The following is a 25,882-nucleotide window of genomic DNA, read 5'->3' on the forward strand; positions in this document are numbered from 1 at the left end:
ACTCCCCTGTCAAATTCACACACACACCCCTGCATATAGGAATTATACATGCCATATATGTGTGTGTGTATATATATACAGAGTGTGAGAGATGAATTTCTACCTAATTTTTCAAATATTTGCTATATTTTGTTCAAAAAATGTCAGTTTGTCTATGAGATATCATTGGCAACAATAGCAGGCACCAATTGTTCAGGTATATACAGAATGTACATTGTCAGTCCATTTCCCAACAGACATGAGAGGAGAAAAAAAAGGTCCATACCCAAGCTAATATGCAATCTTCTCATCCAAATTGATCGAAAGTTGACACCAAACAACATCTTGAGATCGTCTCATGCTCAAGAACAGCAAACCTTATATTACTCGAGTATCATAGTTTACAGTATGGAGTCTCCAGCAGGGAGAACATGAGCACTAAGCAGAATTCTGCTCAGGTACTGTTTCCTTCAGAAATTCAGGCATTTTCAAAACAATCTCGGCAAATGCTGGAGGAAAAAAGGCGACATCAGAAGGTAAGTTATGGCTTTTATTCACAGATACACAGTGAGAGTGAGTGTTTTCTTTCTTTTTTTTTTTGTGTGTGTGTGCGCGCGCGTATGAGTATTCATGTAAGCTGGGAATGTCGGTATCATCAAATAAAACAAGTCACTGATTATACCCCTCTTCCTTTTCAATTACTAAAGTCTACCCTCCAAGTTTATAATGTGAACATACCGCTCCATTCCGTTTGAATGGGTGATAGTATTTAGAAATTTGATGGTATGTTAATATTCTACTTCCAAAAAGTGTGTGTTAGTTCAATATATAATCCTAAAAGGATGGTAATTGTATTTTTTTTTTTTATAGGAAACTTGTAAGGGAGGTTTTTGTAATTTCAAAAGGGGAAAAAGGTATAATCAAGAACTAGATTAGCTACCAGCAGGGGTCATATCCATAGAATAAAAGTAGGCAGCTAACTGATTGCAATAACTCCATAAAGCGAGTCAAACCTTCCGGCAAGCTCATTGATCTTAATGCATCCTCCGCATATAGCAAACGAGCAGGAATAGCTTGACGTCCTAAGGCTCCGTAATCCTTTCTGTTTAGCTGTCCTGCACCAGTCCATGATTTCTTAGGTTGCTGAATCGGCCATGCAAGAACACTAACCACTGATGGAAGTGTAGAGAGAAGATCAGCATATCTGAGGCTCACTGTGACCTTGCTGTCAGAATGAATCAACACAAGAACACATAGAAAGTAAGCATCCAAAAACCAATTATAAGAACATGAGAAGTTCTAATTACTTAGTGCAAGCATAAACAAAATAAATGTTTTCCCTTTCCATATGCTAGCTGCAGCATGGTTGAAGTGTTTAAAAGATTAACTTGACTAAACGCATGGTTGTTTTGACAAAAAGGTTTAGCATGCAATATTGGTGCTTCTTTCTAAAAGGATTAACCAAATGACAGAACTCAGGTCTGGTAAAATAACAAAAGAAAAGAATAATTGGAAAAGCATCAAGCTAGCATGTGATTGCATTTCATGACGAGCTGAAAAATGCTTGACCAGAAAAAGAAGCTACCATATAATAGAATTTCATTCCAAGATACAAGCATAAATACAAAACAGATGAAAAATCCAAGCATCTTCTAGTTTGCCTTTTCTTGTCTCCAAACTCATGACGCCAACTTTCTTAGTTTACAACCAAGAAATACTAACTGGATAGCAGCTTGTTTAATATTTTAAATTGCACTATAAGCAGTTCCCATTCCATTTCCTGGGATGGAAGAATCTGTGGCACAATTAGCCATGGGGCACTACCTAATTATCCCAACAATTTAGCATACTGGGCCTCTACCAAAATATTTCCAACTGATGAAACAGCAAATGCCATCTATTTTTCATGCTACAAGACAAAAGTGGAAAAGCCACGATGAAGCAAAATCGACAAATGGATGCTCTTCCTTTTTGAGCATATAAAAACGTTGTACAGCACTAGTTAAAGACAGGAACTAAATGACTGCTTCAACACCCAAAACAAATAGAAAAAGATGGTCCATGCAAAGTTTAGAAACAGCTTTATTAGTAATTAAACAGATCAATCAAATGCACAGATAAGCACAGGAAGCAGCCTTCACCTACCAATTAAAGTCGGCAAGCACAAATTCAATCATATGATATGGAAGGCTAAAATAGAGTTCTCCTATTTGATTTCCATACAACTCCTTTATAAGGCGAACCTGGAAAAGAAGAGAATCAGTGATCAACATATATTGTTCAAGACCTCTACTTGGAGAAACATAATGGAAAAAATAAGAAACAAATGATGATGCATATAAATCCACATAATAGCAACCCATTTGAAGCGAAAGAACCTAGAGTCCTTCCTGACAGCGTGATTCTCGCCATTGCATCCATCACGAGAACAGAATATATTTCATCCACACAACAATTTCATTGGAGCTAAGGCTGTCTTCCATTGGATGTTCTATTTAAACTTTATAGCAAAGGTTTTGGATTGATTGAAAATTTTGACCAACCTGGTTATTAAATGATTAAATGAACGTACTTCTGAAAGATTCTAGTAGTCCTAGAAAACTATATTTATAAGTTACTATTTGATTATAGTTTCGGTAGAGACTTAAGCAGGAGTCTTCTTACTTAAAAACATGAGTCAGAAAAAGAAAAATGAAACAATGGGAAACATGTCTCACAAAACTAAAAAAGGTAATAATTAACAATAGACAAAAGGATCACGTAGCCCACACCATATCTTGTTGAAGGCTTCCAAAACATTTAGAATAGATACAATCTGCATTATGGTTCTGCTAACTAATATGCTGAAATCAAACTCGGAAAGCAAACAATAGTTTCCAAAATGAAACAGCAAGAGCATTAAGTTTACTAGTTTAGGCATCTTCAAATTGCAAATTTTGAAACATAACTAGGTAAAGAATTTTGGCTGAATTCTATAAATGTTTTAAAAAAATTCCACATGAGTGGACATTTTCTTGTGTTAATATATGACTCAGAATGCCCCCTTTAAAAGACTCAACAAGCACAAATAGAACTGCATGAAACACTTAACACAAAGGCATTAAACCAAGAAATGTGACCATCAATATGCTTTAGCAGGGCAGAGTACCATGGTTATATCTTTTGAAAGAATTCATGAGCAGAAGCCCATATTCATTCTGATGATAAACACGGAGGGATGACAAAGCTCTTGGTCTTTTAACGCCTTTTAGGACAACTGAATGAAGACATGGCATAATTAAACCTGCAGATCTGAAACTTACAAGAACTGCCCCTACTTTATGAAATTACCAAAACACACGAATAACTCCAAACTCTTCTAAGATATTATTTCATCAATTCCAGGTCCTCTTCCTTGCTGGGGGCAGAGAGACACACACAAACAGATTTCTTGGTAATTTACTATGGGAATGTGTTTCTACCTCAAATAATTGTGTTTCCTTATACTCTACTAGTCACTATGTAAGATAGGTGCACACTTGTGAGCACATATAGGTACAAAAACAGGGAGGGAGGGAGTCATTGATGTTTGTTAATTGTTAGAATCATGTTTCATATAGAAAATTTGTTGCCCTCTCATTTAAATCATGTTTTATATCTAAGCATCAGTGACCTTCTATGTACTCTTAGATGCCATAACCAAATTGTAGCATTTAAGGGGAAATACTAGAATCAGAAAGCATGTTCCATGATTCCATAACAAGTTTACAATGAAAAAAGAAGAAATAACAGAAGAGCGAGAATGAGACAGTTAACTATTCTGCATATGCTTCACGCAAGAACTTGATCATGCATTAAAGACATTTCCAAAAAAAGATACCTGCTCTCGTCTGTCGACATAAGCCTGCAACAAGACTCCCACATAGTCTATGAACTTCTGAAAACCAAATAAGGAAAATAATATCATTTCAGATACGCATGATCAGCACATGACTTCGAGCAGCAGGACTTACCATTGCATTTGAAGAGAGAAAATCATTTTCCGCCTCCCGTATCGGCAGGAAAAAAGGAATAGTATGTTCGATAACAGTCATTTTCTCGAGAAACGATTTGCTTTCAAGAATACAATGGAACAACTCGCAAGGTTCTCCTGTAGATATCAACATTGGAATAGTTAGTAGTTTCTTATCTTCTCATCCATTCTACTTCCTGCCTTCTGAGACAATAAACTGCAAAAGGAAGGTAGGGGATTTGCTTGGATCCATAACTACCAAGTAAATAGGCTTTGGGAAATATCTATACTACACTATGAAACCTAAGCTTCTTAGAATAACTAATTTGGTGTGCAAAATGTACAATTCCTAAATTATCCTTACACTTTTCACATTTAAAAAGTAATAAAAGGGTTTAAGTAAAATTAACATCCTACATTACTTGACTTCATTCCATTACCTATTAACTGCTCAGCATTCTCATAAACTTTCGATCGCATTAACAAATTAAAATGCCATGCATTGTTCACATACTAATTTATTCTTTTCACCTTTTTGCTTATACAATATTAATTTATTAAAATAATGCAAGATTTGTAGCAAGATATTCTTTTGCACACACATCAAGTGTGCGTTGGTAGCTAGTTGTTTATAATAGATAGATGCAAGGAACTATACAAACTAGAAAGATCAAACTGATATCAGACATTCAGGTAAATGAGTAGTTTCCATGGATCACGATCTCACCCATCTAAATCTTTAGCATAGCCAATATCTCTTCTAAATAGTGTCTACTTAGTCTTTACAATTTAACATGTTTTTACGAATGACTCGACAGTGGTCCTAAGACGAGTAATGAAGTCGCTCCACCATGATACGGAACCTTGGAAGTTCTAGTCATACAAAGAATGTAAATTTGCACAAGTGAACCCTCTCAAACAAGCAATTTGTGGTAGCCTTGTGCACTAAGGAAGCCCACCTAAGCTTTTATACCTCAGTTGTATATACTAATAGTTGTGACATGCTCAATGTCTATTTAACTAGACTGAATTGAATTTGCCAAAAGTTCTGATGCACTGAATCATTGTGCTTAGTATAGCACTACATTCGGCATACTTATATGTTTAGTTTAATTGGAAAATGCTGGCATTTTGGAACATAATATCTTAGCGCAAATTGTGCAAGTATTGTTATTATGGGTTCAGACTGTTCTTTTTACTTTTCCTTTTCTGGTCCTAGAAATTAAAATGGAAACCATAATAGCAAATCTTTCTGGGGAAAACCGAGAGGAGGATATGGGGCAGTATGAAAAAAGAGAGTGAATGAAGGGATAAATTCATATCAGCGGTCAATTATTTACAACATGATGCACCCAAAAGCATAAACAGAAGAACAATTTTACCAAAAGATCTCTCTAGTTTTAGCACAGAATAATAGATAATAGGTAACTCAATAAACAATGAAATTTAACTAACAAGAGAAAACAATATCTACAAGATTCCAAGACAACTAATCCGCTAAACCAAAACAAATCTGAAAAATATATAAAAAGAGTTAAATCGTCCTCATCATGTTGGACCACTAAAAATAGTTTGAGGTAATAGACATGTGAAGAAATCTTCTTGAAGACGTCCCTTTTCATTGACCTAGAATAAATCAGCTAGTCAAGACTTTGTATCAGAGAATATTAAACCTATAGATGAATCTCAAAAAATGCATTTACGAATAATTACCTGCAAATGATGTCTCATATTGGATGCCGATCCTAGCTCCTTCCAAGCAACAGATCATCTGTTCATTCAAAATACCTTAGAAGCCAAATTCTTATCTTCTACTATCATTAAAGCTACTTTTAAATTACATAAAACTGAATTGCTGAAATCAAGTTTTGGACTATGAAGGTCGATGACTTGGCATTACACATGCTGCACCATTAACGTGTACGGAATTATTAATTCTTATAAAGTAAATGAGAACTCCAGCTGATTAAGAAGGCTAACATCTCAGAAAAGGTTCCAGCATTTCACCAATGCCTGGAGTTCAGAGGATTGAAACAGACATCAAGCAACCAACAAAGACCACAGGTGCTTTCAGCATGCTCGGAGCCTGTTTCACTAGTCACCTGTTATATCAAGCACTTACTCAGTTCTAGCTTCATTCTTGAACACCTGATTTTTGGTTTCACTATTATTTGAGGTATAAATTCATTATTCCACATATATGAAGTTCTTGTTTCTCCCCTCCCTCCAAAAAGCTCAAAAACAAAACAAAAAGGAATTATAAGAACACATTATAACTGAATACTAAATTTATATCTTCTTTTTCGCGGGATTCACAAATGCTATAGTTTGTTTAGAACATTCAGAATAACCATCCTCTTCCACCCCCAACCCAACACCCCCAGAAAAAGGAAGTGATGAAAATGGAAAGGGAAATATGTATACATGACGTGTTGGACTATTCAGAGTAGGAACCACCTATGCATTATGTTAAATGGAGAATTTTGCAAACAGTTCCTATACCAGTAATTATATAAATAATTATCAGTGTCATGGAGATGATTAAAAGAACTTACACCCCTAAGGGTATCCAAGAATAGGTTAAGCTGGTCCCCAAGTCATTTTGAAACCAATACTCGTGATACTCCAATCCATATTCTTCCTAGATGCTTTCACTTCCAAAATTGGATTTGTTAAATGCATTATAATGAGGCAAATCTTATACTCTACATACAAAACAACTGAGTGAAGAGTAGCATGTCACTTTCTAGGAGCACAGCTTAATCCTCTTTAGTATGCATTCTCGGATATGACAAGAAAAAATCCATAGTATATTACCAATTAGGAAATACCAGTAGCCAAAAGAGATAATCAATCATAAGTTACCTTATTTCCAACTCTGTAAGTTATTTTTTCATGAAAAGGAAGGTTTGTCACTGCTGTGGTCTCCCCTGGCAATTGCATGGCTTTTCTTTCAGCCTCCACGTGCACCTAGCATGAACGGGAAGCTGTTTAACATAGGAACATTATCCAAAAGCAGGATCCTCCAACAACTAAACTCTACAATGGAAGGAAGCAAAAAATGGACAAAATCTATACAAGAAAGGACTTAGTTACAAAAGTCCTATATGAATGATACCCCAATACCATTTTTATGCCCACAAGCATAACCCACATTGTACACTTCAGCAGTAACTACTCAGGCCTACTTTTCCCATGATTTACAAGAAGGCTTAGAAGCAGAAACTTGTCAATGTTATGGATGATAAAGGTATATCAAAGTTAAATACTTAACCAAGTCTTATAAGGTTCACACTTGAAGCCTTGCCCATAACTTCAATCTAACTGAAGCACAATAATAGTAATTGAGAGAGCATCAAATTTAGGGCTTTTCGATGTACAGATATCAAAGTTGATGGTATCATGCCAATACAACAAAAACAGAAAACAAACACAAAAACTAGCTGATACTTTATACAAGCTGTTACAAATAAGGTGAGTTGAGAAAACGATGCATAACCAAAACTTGTGCTTAAGAAGTAGGTTAACCATTTTGGACCAGATGCAAAAATAAGCAAAGTAATTAAGTCTGCAGGTGGGCCTTCGAGCTGCTATCTTTTCTTTGGTCCATGTGAAATATGAAAAACATGATTCCAAGTTACGTGCATCACTAATTCGGTCAATTATGGAAAACAGAAAAACTATAACAAACAGAATTAGGAACTTAATAGGATCATACCCGCTCCCTTATCGTAGCTAGTAACCCATCATTCCATTGCTCACCATCTAAGCATATTTCTACAAGATAACAAACATTACATCAGAACTAGCAAATAACTTATGGGGGTATGGAGGGAGGGAGACCAGAAATGACTGAAGTAAAATAGACAATATACCATGCGAAGCTTATACAAGAACCACTTCAAATAAGCAATGAAAAGGAAAGCTCACTGATTAAGTTCACAAGAAAATTTCTTGTACTGATATTCTAACTCAAATTCCACTATCTTATGCAATTCAAAGAGGCAGCACAAATGTAAGAACCTTTCACTAAAGACCCAATAAAAGAATGGACGCAGCTCCAAGTAAAAAGTAAGTAAATGCAATCCAAGGTCATTTACGTATCCCAAATACACCTCCAAAACTCTATAATTTCATAAGAACCAGTTACATTCGTGCCTTCAACAATAAATGTTGTAATGCTTGATATAACATTCGGTAAATCCTTTGGTAGTAGTCTTTACAGAAATGGAAATATTATACATTACAAAACAGAAATGCTACTAGTTGTGCATCTTATTCATATATATACACCAATCTAAATTGTTCCGCACAGGCGAATATCGAGACCTTTTTTATCTCAAAGAAATGTCAAGTTGAAAATTCAGAGTATAGATAGAGTTTATTTTTTATGTGTGTGTGTGTGTGTGTCCGACTGTATCAGCTAGGAAAATGAGATAGTAACAGTGACACGTAACATCAATCCTTCTGAAGTTATGGGACTTCCTTCTTTTGTTTTTTTGTGTTACTAAGGATCACAAACAGAAATAGCAATACAACACTGGGATTGAATTATCTTGACTTTTTCCTCCCTAATGCCTTTCAAGGAAGTCCATTTTCCAAAGAAGGATATGCAAACTAAATTGAAAATTCAAATACCTAGAAGGCTTTTCTCACCCAGAACCATTAACTATATCAGGGCGACCAAATTTCAAAAAAGTACTCATCTGCTATAGCAACCCATATTTTCCATTGTTCATCTTCTAATTTACCAATTATGCTGGTCTCATCAAAGAAACTTTATCCTCCAATCTCAGACACTACAAGAAAAGGAAAGAAGAAAAAGAAAAGCTAGATGTCCGACATTGAAAAATGACTTTGTTGAACCAATAAATGGTTCCCAAGAACCTATCAGACACCAGAACCGAGGCATTTGCTTCTGCAATATCAAAGTTCAGAATAGACTCTAGAAAATATGTCCAGTTTCTGCTAAGTGGCTAACCAAAGCATACAAAAGATATTTAAAACCAGAGCTATACCTGCAAAAGGCAAAAAAAACTTAAGATTACCACCTATAGAGCATCAATCACCAGATAGGGTTTGCAACTTTTGCCTAACTAAGAGGTGGTCTTTAATTGCCTCTCATAAAAGGGGTTATCAGTTGCGGTGTCATAAACTTTAGGATTTCACTATATCATCCTAAGTCCAGCTACGTACATGTTATTGTAAAACAAAATTCTTACCTGAAACTCTTTCTTATTTTCTTTTTCCCAAAAATCGTCTGGATCGTATCTTGTGATTCTAATTACTTCTATAATGCTTCTTTCCTACTTTGCAACCAGTAATTTATATCTTAACTGGTTCTTCTCCTGCTACATCACTATAATATTTATCTAAAACACAGGAATTTAATATGATACAAAGACGAAATAAGCTAATAATTTATAAATTAAGCAGAGGCCAACAAGACAATATGTTAAAGTACCTTGAGTTTGAGAAGCACGGGCAGCTTCAAATTCCCTTTGCAAACGCTCAAATACTGTCTTGTCAGAGTCCCTAACAAAGTAAGCAACTTTTAAATTCTCTTGAAGAAAAATAGCAGTAAAAATCATGCAGAGACATAGAAAGACAATCTTGCAGGCAACATAAGGTGGAAACTGATTCTGCTTTATAATTCAATAATCCGGTAACATGTCGGAATAATGCAGTTAGATTCATGGTACTCTTCAAATGGCTGGGTCCCTATCTCATGAATTTTACAAGATGGCAGAAATACAGCCCTTCAATATAAGTTTCTTATCCCAGCACTCCCACCGAACTTCTGGCATATTCTTCTCAGTTAGAAGCCAAAATATATAGCCTGACCCAACCAACCCAAAGAAACTTCAAAGCTGGGGTGCTTCTGAAATATGGCTGTCAAACAGCAGTTGAGAGTTGAAAGAAAATATATTAATGCATCAAAATTCAGAGGTCCTTGAGATGGAAAATTGAAAAAAAAAAAAAAAAAAAAAAAAAGGATCTAAATTGTTCAGTTAAAGATGTAATTCAAGAAGTCACCATGTTTAGTACATAATATATAAAAGTATCCCACACATACACCAGGCAGACATATCACACAACCTATCTCAGACCCTTAAGTGGATGGGGTTTGCAGCCCAACACAACAGAGTATAAATTAATACTGAGAAATGAAATGAGAATAGAAGCACAGTAGCAGGCACAGTTAGTCACCCATGCAAAACTCTTATCATACCAAAAGATCTCCTCAAAGTTAAATTCAAACTCAATAACTTCCCCCTTAATCAGCAGTACATATTGAAGCACGTTATTTACATTTTCAGCAGACCAATTCATTGCTGAATCAAAATCTTGACACACTAATTACATTAGTCCCACAATCCAACCCACAAAGCTACACATCGTGAACTTATATATCATTTTAAAGGGCTAGATAACAACACCGAGAAATTAAATAATGTTGTATCTATGACTCTAAGAGCACGTAATGTCACAAAGAATCTCTCAAATGCTGTCATCACCAATTCAACCTCAGAACAAATTTGGATAACCACCACTAATATATGTAGTCAATACTCAAATCATTCTTTAGGAAAAACTCCATCCGATCAGCTATAAACCATTCCAGCATGGAATCAAGAGAAATTAGAGGATCTATACCTTGAAAGTCGCTCTGTTAGTTCTCCGTGTCTTTTAAGGATACTTGAAACTGTCAAGGAGGAAAGAAAGGGTTTCATCAATGAGATATCCCAAGGGTACTAGCTTAATTTTGAGATATAAGACAAAATGTCAGAGCAAATACATCTTGCACGGGTAGTCTCCAACCGTACGTCCTCAGCATGGGAAAAATTCTGAAACAGAGGAAAAACTAAGTAGATTCACCAGCAAGTAAATGGAAAAATGAAAGGATATCATCAAAGATCCTCTTACCCATCTCCAAATTTTCACTCACCTGGCTCCATGCCACCGATAAATATGAAAAGCAAAACATAAAAAAGGAAAGAAAGAAAGAGACATATATAACCAATATAACGATTACAAAAGTTGTGTAGCAACTTTAAAATTTTGAAGTTATTATCACAAGCTTTCATCACTATACTAAAGAAGCAGCTATGCATGTAGAACTACATATTTGGCCATCATATATCAAGAAATGCATGGTCAGGAACTGCAGAAACTAAATCTGGCATGAGAACTGCTTATAATCCTGATCTAAATCCTTTTGTTTCCAAAAAGTGAAATTTATACTAATGGATTTGTTCCCTAAGATGCCTACCATCCAACAAAATCCTGATTCAAATCCAAATCCATCCACCCAAGCAACCATAAGGATTAAAATCCAGGCAAAATAACGAAATTACAAATTGACTTTATTTTTCTCATAGATGAAACTACATTGAATACAAAAGAGACAGGCTACTGGAACAGAGACATAGATTGAAGAGAACTCAATAAGTCATAGGTGGAATAAGTATTCCCTTCCGGTACAATGTAAAACAAGACCAGGTGGATTTTCAACAATCAATCAAATTCAATCATGGGGCGGACGTGTCTCTTAAACACATATGAAGCTAAGCATTTCCACCCACTATGAAAAATAGAATGAGATACTTTGAGTGAATACTGCAAACACCAAACAAGCAATTTTTTGGGGAAAAAGAAAAAGGGAAGAATGTCCCTCTTCACATATCCACATAAACATAGCAAGACCAGACTGAAGCGAATCAAAATGATATCTGTTTAAATCATCAAATAATTTAAAAAAATATGATCAGCAAAAAGGAAATTCTCCGAGTTCGGGAAAAGTTACCACTTCTCCGGCACTCACAGAGAAAGGCCTCTCCTTAGCTTGACCAACTTGCTGCATCTTCTTCGGAATCACCTACTCATCAATGCAGCAAATTCAAAAAATTAAGTGAAGCCCAAAACAATACTCTAGGAAAGAATTGAAATTCATTTAAAAAATTGAGACAAATTTCAAGTAGAAACAGCTCTTGCCAACAGCCTCCAATGCCAACTTCGAACGGAATACAAAGAAAATGCTCATCAAAACAGTTACCTCAAGTCTCCGATGCCGGAAACCCTAATTTACTAGAATTGGGGTTTTTGCCCCCGGGACTGGTTTGATTTTATACCTAGTCCGCCTAAAACAAAATAAATTGCGGGGCCCCACAATGGGCTGGTCCAAATTTTACTATGCAAAAACTATAAGGGAAATTATGTAACCCCCAAAATTAATTTTAATTACACAAATATTTTTTATTTTTTAAAAAATAAAAATATATCTCTTGACATTATAGTCGTAATTACATATACATCCCTTACTGAATACAAAAATTTTTCACAAATACTCCTGAAATACACTGCACCGATGTGCCTTAAGGGGTTGCATCCATAATTTTACAAAGATTATGGGGTGTTTGTGTAATTAGGCAAACTATATTGTTGAAAGGAGGTTTCACGTTATATTCATAAGTTCTTTCATCTCATATTTTAGTTTCTCGAGTTGTTTTTGAAAGGAAGATTCTAGAACTGCTATTCGGTAAGCCTCGGTTGGTTTTGTCGTATCCTAAAAGTGAGTTTGCTTAATCTGACAGCAAACATATAATGGGTGCAAAATTCATTTTAAGGATAGTGAAATCACGCTTCAAAAATTCTCCAATATTGATCATATATTCTCAACAAACTGTTATGGTGTGTCGATGTAATTTATCCCAAATAAAAAGGATGTTTGTAAGAAGTTAATTTAAGTGTTTTATCAACTTTTTATGAAAATAAGTTAAAAATATCAGTTTTGATTTACGGCTTATGGTCTTCAATTGCTTAAATTGAAGTCGTGTAAATCAAAAGTTATAAATTTCTCACTATCAATTATATTGGCGCTTTTTAAAGTTGCGTACAATCACACAAATGTTTCATGCCATTTGCATATTACAAGTACGCTTCTTGCAGTTATAGTAGTAATTATAAATATATTTTTATTGGCAGATGAAGTTTATACAAAATATATCTTAAAATACATTACAGTAACACCCGTCGTAGGGATGGAGTATTTATATAATTAAACTTAATTTTTTAAAAAGTATCGATGTAATTAATCCAAAAATAAATTACCATTTTTGAATTTATCATCCTTATCCTTGTTGAAGTGAGCAAAGATTAAAAATTTCAATATTTAGACCTTTTGAGCTATATATCAATTCAATTAATATATCAATGTAATTAAGATCAGTGATGCAACAAATAAATAATTATAACACACATAATATGAGACGAACATTTATATAAAATGAGACAAATACCCATAAATCCAATGAGACTCGAAACTCATGACTTAAAACTTGTTCATGGGACCTCAACCTTGATTTTATGCACTAGACTAAGGCAACATTGATTTGATGTAAAAAATATATTTTAAGAAAAAGACTAAAGAAAGGAAGAAAGACTCAGTTGGTCAGCTGCAATCAAGAGTTATAGTTATCTACAGCTCTTTAAATACTATGAGAGTTGAAGGCTTGTATTCACATACTGTATGTGAAATTCCTTCCAAGAAATACAAACCAAAATCATGGTTGCCATCCTCTTTCAATATTTCCACACTTCTTATTACAAAATAACATAAGAGGGTCAATCCAATCTTTTTTTTTTTAATATTCGATCAATCAACCTTCATATTTTATAGCTATTGACCCTAATATAAATTACAATTGTCATATATTCAATGTATAATCCTAAAAAAATATTCAGTTATAATATAAATATTATTGTACTTATCATCTAATTAATTGAAAGCAACAAACTAAATTATTGAATTGATGGATTCAAAAATAGAGATTCAACTCTTACTTTGAATTATGTTTTGTAAAGATTTGATGGATAAAATGAATTTCAAATTCTTTTAGTATAAAATCATTTTCTTAAATTCTTTAAATTCAAACACAATCCTTTGAGAATTTAATCAAAGTAGCACTTTTCGAATCTATACAATTATATTCGCTTTATTGTCGCAATATTATTAAAACTCAGATTGAGAACTATGAAACCCCTCTTGCGCCAACAACATGCCCTCATAGAAATCATTTCAGCAGCATTTCTTTCCCTCTAACCCCAACCAATTCCAGTTCAGGCCAACTTTCAGTACACATTTAAGATTGCAGAAAGCGAAGCTGTCCTGGGAAACAGCTTAGTTTTCTCAATTACTGTAGATCAAGGTTAGGATGTGATCTTATGTATCTGACTGATAGAATATGACTGAAAAGCTAAGCTAGACAGACACAGATAAACGACCAAGAATTTCAAACAAGTGTCACTTTGTTTTTATAGTCATTGCGAATATTGACCTTGAAGGGTATTGGCAGGGTGAGTTCTGCTCAATACCAACTTAGAATGGCTCACGAATAATGATGGAAGAAATATGTTGGCGGTGCACAGTAGTGAACTCGCAAAAACTGGGATACGGTTTTAAGCCTTCATCAGAATGAAACAACTGAATTGGGATGAGCTGAAGATTGCAGTCCTGACGAAGCTGTATCAGATTCATCAGCTTCATTCAAATGAAGTGGCGGTGTCCCTGCAATGGGCTTCCTGCGAAATGAGACTCTTGAAATTAGTATTTTGCAGATCAAATTACAGTTTTTTAGCCTTCTGAAGGTAAAATCATAGGCATAAAACTGTAAAAACTAGTCACTCGGTCCTCGTGTATGTGAGATATGTAACTTTCACATAATCATGCAAGGAATGAGGCCAATCAAGATCCAGTCAAGAAGTGCCATGAGCTTAGGACCAATCATAAACAGGAAACTAATTTGCATCAGTTAGAACATCCATGAATGATAGACTTGAGGAAGATTCTAGCTCTTTCAGCTGAACTTGTTCACTATCACACTTCACTCAGTTAAGTTCCTGAAGGTTCTAGGGAAGCCCTCTTCCTCTGTGTAAACAGAATGTAATTTATCCTTAAGTATGCAATATGTGATGCATATTGCATACTTAATTTATCCTTAAGCATGCAGTTAATCTTGTCTGCATGCTTTGCATGTAGTAACATGAAAAAAGTTGGGTAAATATTCATATGCTTGAATCAAATAAACTGGTGTGAACCTTATTAAGCACTAAAATAAAGGGAAGATCTTAAAGTAAACTGAAGCATAAGGAACCTCAACTCGTCATTGAACAAGCTACTATGTCATAAACTGCAAGTAATAGGAACAATCAGAACTGCACCCATTGGTTAAACTAAAAATCTCTACCTACACAGTTAATGGCAGCTTCGAACCAAATAGATAGGATATTCTATAAACAATTTTTTAGCAACTTAAGCTACCTCCGGGGTATAAAGGTTTCTTCAGATAATGCCTTTTCCAGTCTCACCTCAAATGGTGTTGCATGCCAACTGACTTTCTGATCCTGTTAAAAGAAACATTCATGAGTTCAACTTGGATAATTAAGCAAGGTCAAGAAAACAAAGAGGATCATGACTAGAAAACCTAAAGCTGAAAAAGTTGAAGCAAACGTGCCTCTTTGTACTTGTTAGTTGAATTAGGAATGCCATTCCCATCCCACCATTTAGGAGAAATACAAGAGGTTTCATCATCATTCCAGTGGGCTGCGACCAGTCCCAAAATAGGCCTATCTCCTGGAGTTGGACAACTATGGACATTTTTACTAGAAGTGGGACCAAATTGCTCATTATTAGAGTCATGATTCGGTAAATATGGCTTCAACCAAGAGGAAGAGCTCACTTCATCTTTCGTGTCTTTGACAACTGAAAGATCTTCCATTAACATGCTAAGTACTGGGGTTGATTTCAAGGCTGCTTCATCATTTGGCTCAAAAGGTCCTCTCAGGTGGTTGGGATCAGAATTTTCATCCTTCGCTTCATTCCACTGGGAGGGATACTCAACTCGGTCTAGGAAAGAGTGGACGTACTGTGATCTGATCCTCGTAGATTTTCTACCGGCCATGTCATGCAGGTATGCAGGGAATACAGTCCCCGGGGTTTCCATCTCATCAGTTAATTTCAGTGGGGTTGGATATGGTGAAACCTTTGCTACACAGCATTTTCCAGCTGACCCTGATAGCTTCGGGTGTTGACTGGAACTTGCTGAAGATGCAGGGCTATCAGATTCGCATTCAAAACGAACAGACTTGTTTTTGCATGGCACATTGGCAACATCTTCAGGAGAAACAGATGAAATTGCAGAAGAATGAGTTTCATCATCTGGCACATCTATCGGAGTGATAACAGTCTGAATATCACTGCTTGCATTGGAGATTACAGAGTCCCTTCTGGTATTATGTCCATCGGTCATGCAGCTAACAGCAAGAAATCAGTGTAGGGAGTAATAAGTTGTAGATTTCTGAGAAAATCTCGGCATATTTCAAGAATCACAGCTGTTCGATATCTCAAAGCCATACAAAAAAAAATTAAGGTTACCTGCTAGGAGAGTCTACCGAAGAACCTGCTCCCAGTGCTTCCGAAATTATGACAGGTTCTGGAGATTCATCAGGTTGGTTCTCTAGTTTCAATTTCTCAATTGATGCATTTGGAAGCCATGAATTGAAATTCAATGATTCGTCTTCTTTGTATTGAGTTGACAAAAATTTTCGTGATGCTTTTCGAATTTCAACTGGAGTCTCAAGTAAAGTTCCACATGCTTTAAGGAACTTGGCCTGCAGAATAAAATAGTAACCTCCATACGTAAGGCATGAACAAGCTGAATAAGTGTCCGTAGAGCAAATACTCAACAGTCATTTACCGAATTAAACATGCATGTGGCACTAGCATGTATTAACATATTAATAGGCAAACAAGAGAACAATTTGAGGAAAGCAAAACAGGGAATTGAAAATACTGCACTATTAAGTGGTAAGACCATCCGTTAGGAATACTCTGATATTGAATTCAATGGTCTTAGACCGAAAAATTCGTTATTGAACAAAGCCACACAATTTGACGATAAAGAAACTAAGAGCATATATCAATATGTCAAGTTTATGAGATGATATCCACTGGCAAAATTAAGAATTAAGGAAATTGCACAAACAAAGTGCATCCAAACAAAAGAATTATTTGGATTTGCACAGCCGTTCATTGAAAGCCTAAGAATAGGTGACAGAAATTAAAACTGAATCGTACTAAATATTCCATGCATCAGAATTAACCAATAGGCACTGTAATGAGCAACTTAAGGAGCAACTTTAGATGAATACATGGATATAAACCCCTGAAGAACTCAAACAAAATGTTGCATCTTGAATTCCAATGCCACGAGGGTTTCCAGCCACAAAAACAACAAGAACTAGCCTTGCATAATTCTAATCTAACCTGACCCATTCAACATAATATCTTACAAATTTAGTGCTTTAAAATGAAGCTATAGATTTTCAGCAGCCTGCTATCCACATGAAATCACGTCAAGCAAAATCGACCATTACCATCTGATAAAATAAAATTTTGACCTCACACTTGAGCTTAATTATCAAAGCATAGACAGTAATTTACCATGCATGCTGGTTAAAAAACTCAAGATAACTTAAATTCGACAAATTTCAAGATCCATTCATAATATATCATAAGGCTACTAGATGATAAAAAGCATTGTACTCTACTGAAGCCATTGAAATTAGAACTCCAAACTGAAACATTAGACTCTCTAAGAATCTAACAAAAACAGACCTCATCCTTAAGCTCCCTGACATGATCTTCGTGAAGTGGGTTCAGACCTTCCCCTCCCTTTCGAAGTGAACCGTCTTTGTAATAAGAAAGCCAATTCAGAGTAAACATAATTTAGATAAATGAAGATCCGACAAAATCAAACAAATTTCGATAGCATTACAAGAAGGTCATATCCACTTGATCTCGATCAATTATCGCGTAAATTTAAGAAACAGAATCTAATTTCTTTTTAAAAAAAAATTACCATCAGAAAGGAATAGCGATGACAATGCATTCTTATTGTGAGACACCCCGACTTCCTGCTGAACTCCGAAACAAATGCATAAACATATAAAAGAAACTCCAAAACAATGTGATTAAAGAGAGAAGAAATCAAACAATCCAGATTTTACCGCAGTAGGTATGAGATGCGAGTGAGAATCTCTGATACGAAAACAACCGAAAAAACATCCCATAGCTGCAGCCACCACTCTCCGCACAAACCCTTCTGCTCCGGCCACTCCTTCGCCTTTCTTCTTCTCAGCGGAAAACCACGGCCATACCATTTAGTTACTATTCATGCACGCACACGCACATATTTGTACATAAATTCAAATTGAGATTGTTCTAGAGAGAGAATGCACAGACACAGCGGAATTTCAGTTGCATTATTATTTTAGAGAGAGAAAGAGAACTTGGGGCGTCAATGTGTGTTCATTGGCCTGGCTCCGATCCAATTGGTTTTTCAAATTCGAATTGAGAGGCAAGAAATTCAAATGAAAAAATATTGGAAATATATATTTACATCCCCTAAAGTTTCGGTTTTTACAGTAAGCCCCCGCTATCAGGAGGGTGACGTCCGTTGAATACCCCCTCGTTTCCGTGTATATCCTTTGCCGTGGACATACGCGTGCTCTACCTATGTGAAGAGGGGTATAATGGTCAGATTAAATAATTGGATAAATTGTATAAAACTCCTATATATTTCAAAATTTAGCTAATAACTTTTCTGTGTTAAAAAATAAGAAAAAAATTTTATGTACTTTTTAAAATATTGCATACTCTCCCCTTCCATTAGATAAGTTTAATAACGTTAATTTTTACTAAATTACCCGTTGTACTCTTCTTGTAACAATCATTGATCTTATAAAAAATGAATGATCCAAATCTTAAGTATATATATACACTATTACATACATATAATATACAATATACGTACACTATTACATAATATACATACAATAAATGTATTATAGCCACAACCTATGTGGGCGACAAAGCCGACACCGCCACAACCCGTATTGTTCTAGGCGACGACGCTCCCAAAGGGGGAGACCTCGCCTTCGTCCCCCTTTGGAAGGGGTGGCTGCCAAATTCGGGTGACATTATATCACTGGCCGCTCCTTGAGCTCGACAGACGACAGTGATTTGCAAAGGACGTGCGGGCGGCTAGGGAATGCCGGCAAATGCGCATACGACTTTTGAGCAGAGACTCTTACTGATTGGGGATTGCAGAACTGTTCATATGGGAACTTTCTTGATGTGTGGGAATGTCATCCGCCAAGTATGAAGTCATTCCGAGGACGTTTGGCCACAAAGATATAAGGGTGATGATCAGACGCCACCTTGCGCACGAGCAGGAGAGAAATGTGTGAAGCAGAGTGCTTTATCCTTTGAGATTTGCAATATTGTTCCAATGGCGAGATCCTTGAAGTGTTGGGAGCACCTCCAAGATGTTTCAGAGGTAGACGGTTCCGTTTGAGTAGGAAACGACGATGATGTTCAGAGTCTGCCATTGCAGTAGCGAGACTGTAGTTTCAGAGTATTGCGCGGGCAATTCCTCAGCCATGGATGATCGGATGGGGCTGAAACTCTAGAGTTATGATGTGGAAGTTGTAGGCTATGCTAAAATTCAAGTGGCACATGATTTGGATGTCGGTCGAGGGAGATGCGAAAAATGTGCGCTCCTCGGCCATTGCAAGTGTCTACTCATGGAATAAGAAAAAATATTTTTAAGCCTATTATAAGGGGGGCATGCAGTGGTGAACTCCAGCCAACTCTCCCCGTGCACGACGACAACAATATTAGAGAACGTCTGCACTAAATGAGCATCTCTTGGGGGCATGATGGAGGCCTTCAAGAGCCGGCTCTAGGCAGCTCAAAGGAGTGCTTAGAAACCTCAAAAGGCATGGGAACCTGAAGGGCAGCGTAGGGCCAAGATAGCCTACGTTGGGCGCAAATGCGGCCGAGAGGCTCCGTGTGACGCGCAAGGTTGCTCCGCAGACTGCAAGAAATTCGGGGCAACACCTCTCGTGCAAACGGGTGATCGAGGCAAGCATTCCAAGACCTCGTGATCCAACTCATGGCACGTGCTATCGAGTTCTAGCCGTCCATGGGGGTTCGTTGGCTAAGATAAGCGGTCGTGGGGCGACGCCGCACTGTGGGTATAGTATGCAGCCACACCAGAATGTAAGAAAGCATGCCGTGGGAGATCAAGACAGGATGTCGGCATATTGAATGGGCCTCGAACTTATGATGCGGTCCTACTCGAGCGAGGCATAGAAGACGGCCACGACGAAGGCGTGCCGAGGATGTTCCGAATGAGCATTGGGCATGAGATGGGCATTGCTGAAGCATGCAGAGCGCCATAATGCCAAGGCGGAGCGAAGATGCTCCTTGCCTTCAAGGAATGTGTCGGCAGGTTCTGAGATTGTAGGCAAGACGCATAGCGGCAAACTAGCTAGTTGGAGCCAGCCGCTAAGAGACGTTAAGGCGGGTGTGCCGAAAGCCTCGGCAAACATGGACATTTTGAATAGGCGAGCGCAAGGGCACGCGGTGCCGCACAGGGATGCGTTCAGATGTCGTGCTAGCAAGCTTCAGTATCAACGACATGCGACGGACAGTCAGTAAAACTCTGAGATGTACTAAGGCTGGTCGAAGGTTGATTGTAACCTGAGACCCCGCACGGGCGAAAAATATATTGCACTACGAGATAAAAGAATCTTCCCGTGACACACTGCCTGGGTTTGAGCGACGAGCCTAGACCTGGGTGATGGTGGTCGCCTAGAAAAGAAGGGCGACCTTCATTGCCCAAACGACATCGCCAACACATAGCATCAGGTGTGATTGCCTGCAGTCGTGGCCAAGAACAAGGACCGAATATTCAGCCTTGGTTCTGAGGCCCCCGTCTCTAGCCACACATTCACATCACCATCACCACTCCCACCGTCACCGCCAAACCCGGGTATGGAGGACAACATCGGTTGCCTCAAGCTCATGATGGCCATGATGAAGAGATGCGAGTCTCACTCCTCGATCGCAGCACCACCTCTGACAAATCCCCCGACCTCGAATCAGGACGATATGGACGTTGCTGACGAGGAGGGATTGGATTAGATTTTATATTTTTGTTCATTTTTGTAATTAAATAATTTTTCATAATAATACAATATTTTTTCTTAATTGTTCATGTTTCCTAATGTTTATTATATTCTATTATTTAATATTTATTCAATTAATAAAATTTATAAATACAATTAATTAAAAATTCATTAACATAATTTAATTATATATGAAAATTTATTAAAATGTATAAATTTATTCATTTAATCAAATCTATTAAATATATTAATAAATTATAAAAATATAAATAAATTATAAAATTAAAAAAATTAGGAATGATTGTAGAAATGGTATAGAAAATATTACAAAATTAAATACATAACCGTTCCTAAAATCGTTCTAAACACGTGTTCCTAAACTGGACGGAACGCTCAAAATACCATTTGTACAACCATTTCAAACAAGTGTTCCATAATGGTTTCGTCACCCCGCTGGCCATGTGTTGAGTCTCTCGTCCCTCCAGTATTCAACGAGTAAGTCTACTAGGTTCATACAAATAGAATATGTATGCTGACGTAATTACAAGCCAGGCTCCCACCGCTGCAAAATAATCTACTGCCCCTAGAAGAGCCATGGGTCGTCCTCAATAACTTCCTCCATACCGACAATGATCTTGAACTGGAAAAAGTAAAATTCGTTACTCGTGGTAGTGACCTCTTTTACTGTTGGCCAGATCGAATTACGAGTCCATTTAGATTAGGGGTGTTCATCAAATACTCATAACTGCGCCCAACTAATCGGCTCAACCCAAACCACACTGTAATTGGTGGGGTATTCATCAATTTTGCATTTACATAAACTTCATAGATCACGTTCGACTACGATATAATAATAATAATGATATCAACAACAACAAAAATAATATTATACTGGAACTTATATAAATTTTTTATAATACATAAGGTAATATTCAAGATAATAATAAAATTACGATACTTTTATTGGTATTGTATAATATATCTATTTTCTATATTATAAATGTACGAATGATTTGTCATGTTTTATGTTTTTTCTTTTTTTTTCTTTTTGTGATGCCAATATATCCTTTCATATAAAAATAGAATTATAAATTATGTGTCCAAATAAATAATTTTGCAATTAATTTTTATAATATAGTTGTTAATTACGTACATAATTGAATTGAAATAGAATTATAATAAAATAAATAATATTAAAGAGTTTTAGTCACAGCTGATAACTATTTAAATAAAAATATTTAAAAATTTTGATAATAACTAGAAAAAATATATAGGCTATATGAATAGAAGAAGATACGATGTAGAAACTTTAAAAAACATACTTTTTTATAAACTACAGCAATCTATGGGATAATGTCCAATTATTTTCATTATTTATGTAATGTGATCATCAAGGTAAAATAATATTTATTGAGAATGTATGAGGTTTACTGAAAAATTTTGACATTAAAAATTAAACTATAATTAAAAACACCAAGTCAAAATAAATTAAATAAAAATATTTATTTTATTTTAATGTACTTTTATATTTTGAAGTATATAATGCACATACAATATTATCATTATTACAATATGTTTTCATAATCATCTTATTTTATTTCAAATAATATTTATATAGTATTATGATTAGTTTAATTTATAATTTAATTCAAAATAAGGGCTTTTTTTTCACAATCTTATTAAAAAAAAGTGGTAAGTTTTTTATATTTATTTTTATATTTTTGTAATAAATATATAACCATGCATATAATTTTACATATTGTAATGATATATCATACTTTATATTTTTGCTAACTATCACTACAGAAAAAATGCATTTATTATGATAAATAATTATACCAAAAGCATAAGTTGTCATAAAATACTAATATAATTGTACAAATGATTGATTATATACTTGAAACCGCCTCCAACCCAATTAGACTGCAAAATCCAGTTTGATGATTGTCCGATTGGGCTTGAGCTAAGCTTTTCAAAAACTGCAAACGATGAGTTGTGCCGAAAAATTATCTAAAAATGGTCGAACTCACACTAAATAAACTCCTAATTTAGATGATGAAGAAAAGGTTTATTTGTTGATATTAATAAAAAATAAAAAAATAAAAATCAATAGCCTCAATTAATTTATTATTGACTTATTGCAAGTGAAACAAATCTTTTGTAACTAAACTATTCTTATAACGGTGAATAATCACCTCACCACATGCATTAAATGCAAAAAGATGTACAAATATAATTTGATAATAAAAAGATTTATTTGACCTACAATAAATTCATAAGAAGTCAATCGGGGTAAATATGAATTTTATTCTTTTTTCTTATTAGTATCATTAAATTCGATGAATTTTGACTCACAAATGGGTTTATTTGTTAAAAATAAGCGAACCTCGAGTGTAATAAATATAATTTATAGGGAGAAAATGTATAATTACATCAAACCTCGGGAGATGAGAGTGTATAGTAATTTCAACCACGGCTATAGCGGTCATGTTATGAAAAGAATTAACATCGTTAGTTAGATTTAACAAAGAAGAACAATTGAGCTACGTTCAACGAACCTTTTAAAATACACGGAATATTTTAGCTTAACACATTGGGCGTGTGAAATAGCTTTTTTTAGGGCCGTAAAGAGTATTGAGAAAAGTAGAGTTGCAGCATAATTAGGGCCAAACACAATTATTACCATATATGACTAAATCGATCATAGTATGGGTACAAGCTATTGAATATTCTTACTAGAGAATATTAACTATAATTCTTACACGTTTTGTAATAATTCTTAATTACACCATCCAAACAGCCCTTTATTAGCATTAAAGAACACACTCATTCTCAAATAAACTTTGCATCTAAACACAATATGATTCATACTATATATATCAACACTTACAAAAACTTTTACAATGTCTATTATAAAATTAATATTTTTAGTCCCGTAACTTATAAAAATTAATATTTTTGGTCCTTATCCACTTTTTTTTTTTCAATTTATAATTTAATGGTGTAGTGCACGTGTCTAGCATGTGATTGTTAAATATTTGTGGTTGAAGAGGAAAGTGGTTTATTTTCCAGCTTGAAACCATTTTTAAGGAAAAACATAACTAACATTTGAGGGGAAAAAATAAATTTTGAAGGAAATTAAGACAAAAAAACATAGCGATTTCTATCTTTTCTCACAAAAACTGAATCATATCCTTTCTATATTTTTATAAGTTGAAACCCAGTAGAAGCAACACAAAGAATCATGCTTTCCATAAATGAATCAAGTAAGCCAAATGAAACACTCATATGTTGCTATTGAAAAAAGGGTCAATTTTCCTCCAACCAAAAATACTTAAAGACACCGTGTTGGGCACATGACCTACATCGTTAAATTGTAGATGGAGAAGTGCATGATGACCAAAAGTGTTAATTTTTGTAAGTTATGAAACTAAAAGTGCTGTATAATCCCTTAATGAATGAGATCGAAAGTGACAAATCTAACTTACGAGACTAAAAATGCTATTTTCCCTAATAGATATAACAAATTGGGAAAAGTATTATTTTAGTCCGCTATGTATGCCTAATTTTAATTTTACTCCGATAACTATGTCCATTTTTGTTTAGGTCCAATAACTTACGAAATTGCTTACTTTTAGTCCTCCGGCAGATTTTCAGACAATTTTACCCCTATGAGTACATATAGACTAAAACTGTCTTTCAAAAGTTGCATAGGGGTAAAAAATTGTCCGAAAATCTGCGAGAGGACTAAAAGTAAGCAATTTCGTATGTTCCTGGATCTAAACAAAAATGGATATAGTTATCGGATTAAAATAATACTTTTCCCTAACAAATTCAAGGACAGTTTCAACCTTATTTGTTTCGTAATAGAGAATGAAATGGTCAATTATAGCAGACAACTCTTCTTTTTTTTTTTTTTTTGGCTCATCTTATTAATTTACACAAATTATTTTAAAATTTATTAAAAACACACCTAATTCCTATTACGTGCATAAAATCGACACGCAAAAAGGAATAAATTCAAGGGTCAAAACTTGTGACAAGTACCAAATTGAGGAGTGAAAAGGGCCACGTTAACTCATATGTAGTCCACCTACGGACATGACAAAAACAAAAATAGAATGAATTCAAACTGCATATTTATATACGGGAAAAATGCAAGTAACCTCTTGTGATATTATAAATAAGTAAATTATCCTTTTATAAAAAAAATAAATAGTGATTTACCTCCTTATACTTTTTAAAATACAACAATTTACCCCTTATGATTTTTAAAAGGGAAAAATATTATTTTAGTCTGCTAAGTATGCCTAATTTTAATTTTAATCCGATAACTATGTCTATTTTTGTTTAGATCAAATAACTTACGAAATTGCTTACTTTTAGTTCTCTGGCAGATTTCGGACAATTTTACCCCTATGAGTGCATATGGACTAAAACTGCCTTTCAAAAGTTGCATAGGGATAAAATTGTCCGAAAATCTACCAGAAGACTAAAAGTAAGTAATTTCGTAAGTTACTGGACCTAAACAAAAAGTGAACATAGTTATCGGACTAAAATTAAAATTATACATACTTAACGGACTAAAATAATACTTTTCCCCTTTTTAAAAACAAGAGGGTAAATTGCTATGTTTTTTTTTTTATAAGGGAGTAATGTGGCGTTTTTTAATATCACATAAAGTAAATTATTATTCATCCATTTATATATATATATAGAGAGAGGGGGGGGGGGGGGGACGTCTTCAGTTCTTCTTATTGCGTCCAAAATTAGGCACCGGCTTTTATAGACATGACAACTGCACCCATGAAAAGAAACAAAAATTCCTATTTATATTATTGTTATTATAATTCAATAAATACACAACTTTATTTGCCC

At 35.1% G+C, this 25,882-nt stretch overlaps 2 protein-coding genes across 5 annotated transcripts; both read right to left on the reverse strand.

Moving 5' to 3' along the window:
• Window positions 1–34: 34 nt before the first annotated feature.
• LOC105167418 (centromere protein O) lies at window positions 35–12,135 on the reverse strand. 2 transcript variants are annotated; one of them, XM_011087124.3, is made up of 13 exons: window positions 12,027–12,135; window positions 11,778–11,849; window positions 10,770–10,818; window positions 10,628–10,676; window positions 9,435–9,505; window positions 7,689–7,747; window positions 6,836–6,940; window positions 5,684–5,741; window positions 3,972–4,108; window positions 3,839–3,895; window positions 2,125–2,222; window positions 993–1,204; window positions 35–488 (listed from the first exon to the last, which is right to left on the reverse strand). In XM_011087124.3, the coding sequence occupies exons 2-13, from the start codon at window positions 11,832–11,834 to the stop codon at window positions 418–420; spliced, it is 1,023 nt and encodes a 340-aa protein (XP_011085426.1). In that variant the 5' UTR covers window positions 11,835–11,849; window positions 12,027–12,135; the 3' UTR covers window positions 35–417. The 2 variants fall into 2 exon arrangements, with proteins under 2 accessions (XP_011085426.1, XP_020551248.1); XM_020695589.2 differs by having other exon boundaries at window positions 11,796–11,849; window positions 12,027–12,115.
• A 1,899-nt stretch (window positions 12,136–14,034) lies between these two features.
• JASON (aspartyl/glutamyl-tRNA(Asn/Gln) amidotransferase subunit) lies at window positions 14,035–18,395 on the reverse strand. Of its 3 annotated transcripts, none has more exons than XM_020695743.2 (7): window positions 18,038–18,395; window positions 17,890–17,944; window positions 17,646–17,719; window positions 16,404–16,639; window positions 15,484–16,282; window positions 15,291–15,373; window positions 14,035–14,551 (listed from the first exon to the last, which is right to left on the reverse strand). In XM_020695743.2, the coding sequence occupies exons 1-7, from the start codon at window positions 18,188–18,190 to the stop codon at window positions 14,440–14,442; spliced, it is 1,512 nt and encodes a 503-aa protein (XP_020551402.2). In that variant the 5' UTR covers window positions 18,191–18,395; the 3' UTR covers window positions 14,035–14,439. The 3 variants fall into 3 exon arrangements, with proteins under 3 accessions (XP_020551402.2, XP_088739248.1, XP_088739247.1); XM_088883122.1 differs by having other exon boundaries at window positions 15,338–15,373; window positions 17,890–17,947; XM_088883121.1 differs by having other exon boundaries at window positions 17,890–17,947; window positions 18,038–18,393.
• Between the last annotated feature and the right edge of the window lie 7,487 nt (window positions 18,396–25,882).

Source organism: Sesamum indicum, linkage group LG8, assembly GCF_026168435.1.
Source record: "Sesamum indicum cultivar Baizhima isolate 11 linkage group LG8, ASM2616843v1, whole genome shotgun sequence".
Classification (NCBI taxonomy): domain Eukaryota; kingdom Viridiplantae; phylum Streptophyta; class Magnoliopsida; order Lamiales; family Pedaliaceae; genus Sesamum; species Sesamum indicum.